A 10,194-nucleotide genomic window follows, 5' to 3' on the forward strand; every position below is an offset into this window, starting at 1 on the left:
TCAATTAAAACGAACATGGAGGTAAGTTTAGATATAAAATATTGGATGACACAAAATAGTTAGAAGCTATATTGCTCGGACACTTCGAAAATATTGTGGGGTGCGTGTCGGATCCTCTAAAAATAGTGCATTTTTGGAGGATTCAACACGATACAATAACATTTTTAGAGAGTCCGAGCAACAGAGAAAAAGACAAGAAAGATCTGAACCTACTTTGGTAACACTCCTGGAGTATATGAAACCCTCAATCAGACAAAATATGTTATCGTGGTACGTAGTTATACAAGACAAACCAGTAAGATACAAAAGGTTATGATCAAATGTCCCTCAATTATTTGCTGGGAAATCTGGAAAGTCAGATGCGCAGCCAAGTTGATGATATCCTTATCAATGAATGCAACATCATATATCAGCTTAATTCTTCTTTAATTTAAGAAATAGGCAAAACAATGAAGAATATGACTTACATTTTAAACGAAAGTCAGATTATACCTTACACTTTCTTTTTAAAAGAGTACTAATATACGTATTCGCGCGATGCGTGGATCGTATCAAAGGAACGAAAGTCATACCTTACATTTTAAATTTATGACCACACACACCCGTATTGGACATATTCCTCTACATTATTAAATATAAAAGAGGTAAGCATCTTTTTATCTTTCAGTGTTGAAGGAAGGGTGTGTGTGAGAGAGGCATAATGGATTACTATACACTTGTGTTGGGATCAATTTTTGCCTTGAGTTTTCTTTATACTCTAGCAAAATTATGCAGCAGAGGCAACAAAAAACTTCCACCAGGGCCATCACCATGGCCAATTATTGGAAACCTTCACTTGTTAGGTGCAAAACCCCATATATCACTGGCCAATCTTGCGAAAATCTATGGTCCAATTATGAGTTTAAAACTAGGCCAAATAACTACAGTTGTCATTTCTTCTTCAACCATAGCAAAACAAGTCCTCAAACATCAAGATCAAGTGTTTTCAGGTAGATTTGTCCCTAATGCCCTTCAAGCACACAACCATTACAAATTCTCTGTGGCATGGCTTCCTGTTTGTCCTCAATGGAGAATGCTTCGAAGAATATTGAATACAAATATCTTCTCTTCCAATAGGCTTGATGCAAATCAACATCTAAGGTCTCAAAAGGTGAAAGAATTGATTGCTTATTGTGCAAAATGTAGCCAAGAAGGTGAAGCTTTGGATGTAGGTCAAGTTGCTTTCAGGACTAATCTTAATTTCTTGTCCAACATCCTTTTCTCCAAGGATTTGGCTAATCCTTTTTCGGATTCAAAGGTAGAGCTCAAGAACTTGACTGTGACACCCTGACCCCTCGTTTTGAATATTAAACGTTGCATTAGATATACTACAATGTTAAGATAACTGTTTATGACCTTTTTTTTTTGGATTCAAAGGTAGAGATGAAAATATAACTGTTACACCCCGACCCCTCATTTTGACTTTCTTTTTGTGATTAAATGGTGCATTGAGTGCAATATATTGTTGTTGTAACTGTAATTATGAGCCCTTTTATTTGGATTCGAAGGTGGAGTTGAAGGACTTTATTTGGGGTATCATGGCTGAGGTAGGGAAGCCTAACCTAGTAGATTTTTTCCCCATACTTGAAAAGATTGATCTTCAAGGAAGAAGGCGACGCACAACTATTCTTTTAGATAAGTTGTGTAAACTTTTTGATGGTTTGATTAATGAACGATTAGAGGAAAAGAGAAGGTTTCACGGTGAAAGAAGTGATGTTTTGGAAGCATTTCTCAATATTAGCGAAGAAAATCCTGAAGAGATTGATCACAATCACATCAAGTCCATGTTTCTGGTTCGTATTCTCTTCTAATTAGTTTATGAATTTAAGTTAATATATATTGTCATCCTAACTCCCAATCATTTATTGGCTTTGTCCTTAATTACCATCAAAAGTTAAAATGATTTTAATATAGTTCCCCCCTGCTTATTATTTAGGAAAAGATAAAGATTTCAAATTTCATATTGTGACACCTCAATTTTCTTCATTAACAGAAGTGTTTTATATTTTAGAGGTGTAATTTGAATGTACGAAACTTAGCAAGTTTTGTTCTCTCTCGTTGCTATTGCTTCCCAACTCCAGGATTTTTTTTTTAGATATATATATATATATATATATATATATATATATATTTATAAAAATGAAAAAGAGAAAAAGAATCAGACTTGCATGATCTTTAAGTTGTTTATCGGTTCGACATTAGATACCATGTATAGTAAGTTTATTCATCGGGTAAGAGAACATGATATACTTGTTTAATATGCTTATGATATACTTGTTAAATAATGCTTTAATTTATTTATTGTATATGCCAGATTATTTGTTGTGGGTGAATTATGTATTGATCTACTATAGTTTCTTTTAGTTACTGTAATTTATGGTTATATACTTTGATATACAAATGTTGTAGGACTTATTTGGCGCGGGTACGGATACAACTACAAGCACATTGGAATGGGCAATGGCAGAAATACTTAGACAACCTCGGATTATGAAGAAAGCTCAAGCTGAACTTGCAAAAATCACTGGAAAAGGAAAACGAATAGAAGAAAATGACATTTCCCGACTCTCTTACTTGCAATGTGTTATCAAAGAAACCTTAAGAATGCACCCACCAGTCCCATTCTTAGTGCCCCGCAGAGTGGAACAAGATGTTGAATTGTGTGACTACATTATCCCAAAAGGTTCACAGGTACTAGTCAATGTGTGGGCAATTGGTCGAGATTCTACTTTTTGGAAGGACCCTTTAGTGTTTAAACCCGAGAGGTTTTGGAGTTCAGATTTGGACATGCGAGGAAAAGATTTTGAGTTGGTTCCATTTGGTGCTGGTCGAAGAATATGCCCTGGCTTGCCACTGGCATTGAGAATGGTTCCAGTAATATTGGGCTCGCTCTTGAATTCCTTCAATTGGAAACTTGAAGCAGACATTGGACCAAATGAATTAGACATGGAGGAGAAATTTGCTTTCACCTTAGCCAAAGCCCTTCCTTTGCGAGTCATCCCATCTCCTCTTTGATGTTGCCTAGTCAATAAATATTTATTTGTATTTGATGTTTACACTTACCCAAACATTTTAGTCTTAATATATAGTATTACTTAATCATGATTAAGTGATACATATGCGTGTGGAACATATATATCAAGCAATGCTAGTTGTTTACAATCTTCCTCACTAATCAAGCCTCGCTTCACTTAGAGTTTTTGTTATTTTCTATAAAGGAAAAGAGAACGAAAATTAAGAAGTTTATGATGATAAAAAGAGGACATTGTTGTGCAATATTAGTTTCCTCATAAATGTAGCAATGTTCAAATGTCAAAGACCTATGTATGTACCTTCTTATATACTTATGAAGTTCTGTATTGGAATGAATTACTTTAAACAACATATATAACACGCTTTTGTAGGGGTATATTTGGGCCTTTTCCTTTTTTTTTTTTTTTTTTTTTTTTTTTTGTAATTTGATTATAAAGTGGCTATTTATTGAAAACAAATTATTCCCTCCGTCCCAGTGTATGTGATGATGTATGAAATTCGAAAGTCAAATAACTTTTACTGTGAATTTTTATGTATCTTTCATATATTTAAATTATTAATTATTATGACTTACAGTACTTTTTCGTAGTTTTCAAAAAATTTAAAGATCCTGCGTTCGAATTTACGATCAAATTTAAATGTTTGACTCTTAAAATTTGAGCTATTACACCTAAATTGGGACAGAGAGTGTGAGAGTCATTATATTGTTCGCTCTTGGATCGATATCCCAAGGAAACCAACTACACACAGGGCCGCCTCAACAATATTGGGGGCTTAAAGTCAAATTTCAGAGAGAGGCACTATTTTTTTTTTAAGGAAAGATCGTCATTAATTACTGTTTTATAATCGATTTGTTCTAACAATTCCTTTTAAATTGATAATATAACTAATCCATTCAATCTATCTTGAGACATTATTGATCTTACATAAGATTTTATCAATTTTAATTTTGAAAAATTTCTTTCGGCTGAGCACAGTTATATATGTATATATATATATAATATATCTTTAACAAAAAAATGAGATCCTAACCGATTGTTTTATTGACCTTATAGTTGAGCCTCCCCGACTGCACACTCTCCATTTGAGTTTTGAATCACTTCGCCGGGGCCTCCTATATTGTTATCACTCTTAAAAGCTTCACTAGTAGTAAATATAAAAGATCTTGGCATTGGTGTATTCCATTTTGACACAAATATTATCGATGTTTAAGGAAGTTGAATGATTTGATATTAGGAGTTTAAACTCTTGAGCACGATCAATGTTGAGTCTCTTTATTATTTTGGTAAATGCAGAGATTCCATAGGCAAAAAAGAAAAAAAAAATCTATCTATTCTATAGTAGAGAAAGACACAGGGTTGAGTCCTTCTAATACCATCAATCCAGTCTTCATCACTACAGAGAGCATTAATGTTATCTGCTCTGCTTACTTCCAAATGTTTGGGCTATAAGACAAATGAAGAAGATGTGGCTAACTATTTCTTCTCCTTTCTTGCAGATTGGCCAAGTGCTATCTATGTTAATCTTCAATGGGAGAGTCAGGTATTTTACTAAGTGGTGTCAAATGTGAAAGTAAATATACAAAGAAATCAACAGAAAACAATTCACTAGTGAAAGCACAACAAACTTATATTATCATAGAAATTTATTGCTCACGGTATTCTATTCATTTAGGCTCGACAAAGATGTATCACGATCTCAAAGAAGTATACTAGTGGAATGATATGAAAAAAAAAATTGATGATTTGTAGCTCAATGTCCTAATTGTCAAAATGTTAAGGTGGAACATTAGTGGCCCGGGGGGTTGACATATAACATCGAGATCTACTAACTTACTCGATGAGGTTTCATTTCTTTAAATGTTTTTAATATAGCATTATTAGAAATAGTACTAAATACATAGTTTTCTACATATGACATCAAGCAACAACTAAAAATTTCATCATTTATTCGATTTCGCAGGTCATTCTTGATAAATTTAATGATCAAAAAAGTTATTTCTAACGACGTAAGCAAGTTTCACTATGCAGAATCCAAGTGGAAAGTTTAAATGCTTTTTTGTCTGAACTAATTTTCTGGAAGATCATAAAGTACATTTAGATTGGAGAACATCAATGTAAGTTGCAAGCATACTAAGTTCATCAAGACATCATTCATTCTCTTCAATCTTTTATGTCAAAAGAAGCATATGAGTCAATCGGATTCAAACAAGCAACTGCATGAAGAAAATTAGCAGTCACCTTGTCAAAATGATCATTGAGTTCTTGAAGTTGTCCATCACCAATGGACTCTGCAAGCATGGCTTCCGAGTAATCATTTGATATTTGCTTGGTTGAGACAAGCCGCGGGGTATTTAAGCTCATTGAGTCCCAGACAACTAATTTATCTCTGAATTATATATTTTTCTTTTGAATTGGAGGATTACTAGTTTAAGTCCATCGTTGGATCAGGAGGTTTAGGTGGGATTTATTTTTTCCTTTTTGCATTTGGGAAATCTGTATTGTTTTGAGCTATATGTTGCTCAAACTCTTCAAAAATGTTGACGGGTGTGTCTATTTTTTTGGAGGATTCGATACGGGTACGACAACAATTTTGAAGATTCCCAGCAACTTGTTTTGAGACATTATTACTGAAATGCGCTTGTAATACACGACAAAAAGTAGAAGAAATAGAGATGCAGCTCACACCAGTAAGAAACGAAGTTAAACGCCCAGGTCAGAATAGATGTAAGACAAAATTCATCCAAATAAAAGCCAATAATTATCTTTTGAAAAGGTAAATATTTGATTAGAGCAGTAACAACTTAAGTAATGGTTCAAAACTAGATGGATGTTCAGGACACAAAATTTCATTCAGCGGAAGTAGAAAACTAAAGGCTCAGATTGGTAAATTCTTTAACTTGAAGTCGCTGCTTCCAAAAAAGCTCTTCCAGGTTGACGTGCAGCAAGACGGCCATGACAGCCAAGAAGCTGCAAAAGCATGAGAAAATCCATAAGTTTTCATATACCAACAGGCAACAAGATCTGATCTTGTATTGTAAAAAATAGACTACGAACAAAACATACCTTGGCATTGACACCGTCGTTTACAATACGGTTCTCGGACTTGTACCTCAGATAATCGGTACGGCTGAACTTAGTGAATCCCCTGTAATCAAAGAAAACACATTAGGTGTGACACAAGCACAACTTCTATTAAGTGAAAAACATTCAAAAACCAAATGCTTAATTCGGCTAGGTACTAATACAAGGTAAAATAAATGTGTCAACACTTTTGACTCCCTATCACTTAGATGCAGTAGTACTAGCCCATAGAACAGATCCTGTTCTAGAAAGGCAGCAAATAAAAGATGTTGAGTCTATTAACATTAAAAGAGGCATAGCAAGTTAGGATTCAAGGCACTTCACAACTTTTGGAAGGAAGCAGATCCGTAAGAGTTTGTCTCCCCTAACAATGTTTAAAAAAAGACAACTTAGGCTATCACACACAAAAAACTGGCATGGCATGTAAAAGAAACTGGCATCGAAACATAAAAATACTGGCATTGAAGAATACCAAAATCATACATGATAATCCTGAAAAAATGTATAATTGTCACAATAAAAGAATAGCACCATCTTTTGATATGGGGAAATACAAGATGGTCAAAACTCAACCAGTGGAGTGACATAAAAATTAAAGGTGATTCTAAAGACAAGCCATACCACTTTCTGCTGACAATGATCTTTTGTCGGCCAGGGAACTTAAACTTTGCACGGCGAAGAGCCTCTTGAGCATGGTTAGCATTGCCATCTTTGCAGCGAACAGAGAGAAGAACCTGACCAATAGCAACACGAGCACAGACTCCCTGTGGCTTACCAAAAGCACCCCTCATACCAGTTTGGAGCCTATCAGCCCCAGCACACGACAACATCTTGTTAATTCGCAAAACATGGAAAGGATGGACCCTAACCCTGAGGTGGAAAGCATCCTTTCCAGCGGACTTGGTCATATACTTGTTACAAGCAATACGAGCAGCTTCAAGTGCCTCGCTTGAAACGTTCTCCTTCTCCCAACTGACCAAGTGCACACAGAAAGGAAATTCATCAACTCCCTTTTTCTTCATACCCACATCATAGATCCTGATCTTTGGATCTGGAACACCACGGCAAAACCGTGATTTTGGGTAAGGCTTGTTCTTAATCTGGCGGTAACACCTTGCAGGTCCTGACAAAAGAATTCAACCAGTTACACATAAGGCTTTTCATCAAAACTAATGAATGCGCTCACTCACAGAGAATAACAAAATGGTGGTCAGCGCTGTTCATATTTAAGAGTTTCTGTTCATACACAAAAAAACTAATGCATTTTAACATACATTTTTTAACCATTTGCATGGATTCATCAAAAAAATCTCACAGAAACAAAGAATTAATATTTTCTTGAACCTAAAAACAGCATGGCAAACCACCGTTTTCCTTCAAGCTTATCTCCAATAAGGAGATCCTGTTTCCTTGATATTGTCTCTTCACAGTTTCTTGGTTGGAAAAAAGGGTTGCTTTGCAAGCAACTATGAGAAAAAAAGGGGCAAGTTTTCTATCTTTAAGCTACCAATTTTATCCCTTCTAGGAATGGACTTGGAGCCAAGATTTGAAGCTTATGGGTTCAGAATTCTAGTCCTTCTAAGTTACTGGATTCCAAATTAATAATTTGTACATATTCAATGTATATTTTAAGACAGAAACAGGGTTAAACCAAAGTTATTGGGTTCAATCGGTTACAAAGACACTAGCTGTACACCATCATAAAACCACGATTAACTTTAAGCTTGATAAGTTTAGCATCATTAACTACATATTCTTCCTATCAGATAAACAACACACAACCTATGTAAAGGAAAATGACAATTAACGTAAAAAAGAAGAGGTTGGGAGAAAAGAAACTTACGTCTACCCATGGCTAATTCTCTGCGATTTGGTTAGCGGCTTGAGAAACAAGAAAATGAGAGAAAAAAAAAACACCTAGGTTAAGTTGCTAACAGGTGCATGTATTCATTGGGCCTTATGGGCTTATAGGGAGTGGGTCAGGTAAAAGCAAGGCTTGCCTGAACTAGCCACTATTGGACTGGTTTTTGAGTTGAAAAGAAAACTTTTGATGGGAAAGCATCATCATAATAATATTGTCATAAATTTCAAACTTAAAGGATGCTATCCTGGATTTCGAATTTAACAAAAGTAAATTCAAGAGAGGCTTGAGTTTACTTTTGAATTTAGTGACTTGTTGCAACAATTTTATTACCTATTGCAACAAGTAGTCCACTTGTTCCAACAAGTCAATAATCTGTTGGAACAACTGCTCCAGCTGTTTCATTTTGTTATAGATTGGTATGTACTCTCATGACCAATTTTTTGTTAAATAAAATATCTTCAGGTACCTCGAACACCACTAATGGGATGGGGGGGGGGGGGGGGGGGGGGGGGTTTGATTTCCATGGTGAATGGATCGAGAAGAACAATCGATATATTTGGCGATGGAAGGGTAGTGACACGTTAGAGACGATAGCGATGACTGTCTAAAGAGATGTTATGTTTGATGATTTTGTGAACCTAATCATCACCTATTGCGAATTAACTTGTGAATCAAAAGATCTTGCCATCACTTATATGCACAGCTCTTTTGAAAATCAGAGGGTTTTGCCATTTAAGATAACTGATCAGGTTCGTTTGCGTGCTTATTTGAATGATGTAGCTAGGCCCATTTTAAGGGTATACGTTGTTGGATGCCTGGTAGAGAACCACAATTTATCTCAAGACCAACAAGATGTGTTAAATGATGAATCAGATGGGGTGGATGTGGATATCCCAGATAATGGAAGTGGGGCTGACCCGATTCCTATACCCGAAGTTGCGAGCAATATAGTGGGCACTACACAATCAATACAGTCTATCCCCATGTTCAAGATGATGAAACAGGTTTTTATAAAGGAATGTCTCTTCACAGTTTCTTGGTTGGAAAAAATGGTTGCTTTGCAAGCAACTGTGAGAAAAAAAAAAAGGGGGCAAGTTTTCTATCTTTAAGCTACCAATTTTATCACTTCTAGGAATGGACTTGGAGCCAAGATTTGAAGCCTATGGGTTCAGAATTCTAGTCCTTCTAAGTTACTAGATTCCAAATTAATAATTTGTACATATTCAATGTATATTTTAAGACAGAAACAGGGTTAAACCAAAGTTATTGGGTTCAACCAAACTCGTAACCGAAGCTCTAGCTCCGTCAGTGCCGGAGATTAAGTGATCGGTTACAAAGACACTAGCTGTCCACCATCATAAAACCACCATTAACTTTAAGCTTGATAAGTTTAGCATCATTAACTATATATTCTTCCTATCAGATAAACAACACACAACCTATGTAAAGGAAAATGACAATTAACGGAGAAAAGAAACTTACTTCTACCCATGGCTAATTCTCTGCGATTTGGTTAGCTGCTTGAGAAACAAGAAAATGAGCAGGAAAAAAAAACACCTAGGTTAAGTTGCTAACAGGTGCATGTATTCATTGGGCCTTATGGGCTTATAGGGAGTGGGTCAGGTAAAAGCAAGGCTTGCCTGAACTAGCCACTTTTGGACTGGTTTTTGAGTTGAAAAGAAAACTTTTGATGGGAAAGCATCACCATAATAATATTGTCATAAATTTCAAACTTAAAATATTACTACTAAAAAATATAAAGGATGCTATCCTGGATTTCGAATTTAATAAAAGTAAATTCAACATGGACTTGAGAGTCTCCAACTTTAGACTTTGGGTTAGAAGTTTTCAAATTTTAATATCACGGATCTTGTTTACCCTAAAAAGAGAACAATTAAATTTATTTGTGATTTAAAAAATATATAAATTGATTCGTTATAAATAGTGCTTAAATAACTGATGACAAGTAAGAAAATGAGATTAGTAAGCAGCAACAACATACCCAGTGAAATTCCACAAGGTGGGGTTTGAGGGGGGTAAAGTGTACGCAGACCTTACCCCTATCTCGGAAGATAGGGAGGCTATTCGGAAGACCCTCGGCTCAAGAGAATAGAGAGCCAATATAAAATATAAATGGTATAATTGATCCTGGGCTTTGTTGATCCTTAGAGGGAA

At 35.4% G+C, this 10,194-nt stretch overlaps 2 protein-coding genes across 4 annotated transcripts; one reads left to right on the forward strand and one right to left on the reverse strand.

The window, feature by feature from the left end:
• Positions 1–550: 550 nt before the first annotated feature.
• On the forward strand, positions 551–3,169 carry LOC132605764 (geraniol 8-hydroxylase-like). 2 transcript variants are annotated; one of them, XM_060318995.1, is made up of 3 exons: positions 553–1,297; positions 1,548–1,832; positions 2,449–3,169. In XM_060318995.1, exons 1-3 carry the CDS (start codon positions 701–703, stop codon positions 3,052–3,054), a joined length of 1,488 nt encoding a protein of 495 aa, XP_060174978.1. In that variant the 5' UTR covers positions 553–700; the 3' UTR covers positions 3,055–3,169. The 2 variants fall into 2 exon arrangements, with proteins under 2 accessions (XP_060174979.1, XP_060174978.1); XM_060318996.1 differs by lacking the exon at positions 1,548–1,832 and having other exon boundaries at positions 551–1,297.
• Positions 3,170–5,813: 2,644 nt separating this feature from the next.
• LOC132605766 (large ribosomal subunit protein uL16-like) lies at positions 5,814–9,659 on the reverse strand. Of its 2 annotated transcripts, none has more exons than XM_060318998.1 (4): positions 9,502–9,659; positions 6,777–7,278; positions 6,138–6,219; positions 5,814–6,041 (listed from the first exon to the last, which is right to left on the reverse strand). In XM_060318998.1, the coding sequence occupies exons 1-4, from the start codon at positions 9,509–9,511 to the stop codon at positions 5,967–5,969; spliced, it is 669 nt and encodes a 222-aa protein (XP_060174981.1). In that variant the 5' UTR covers positions 9,512–9,659; the 3' UTR covers positions 5,814–5,966. The 2 variants fall into 2 exon arrangements, with proteins under 2 accessions (XP_060174981.1, XP_060174982.1); XM_060318999.1 differs by lacking the exon at positions 9,502–9,659 and adding an exon at positions 7,999–8,023.
• Between the last annotated feature and the right edge of the window lie 535 nt (positions 9,660–10,194).

This window comes from Lycium barbarum, chromosome 8 (genome assembly GCF_019175385.1).
Source record: "Lycium barbarum isolate Lr01 chromosome 8, ASM1917538v2, whole genome shotgun sequence".
Taxonomy (NCBI): domain Eukaryota; kingdom Viridiplantae; phylum Streptophyta; class Magnoliopsida; order Solanales; family Solanaceae; genus Lycium; species Lycium barbarum.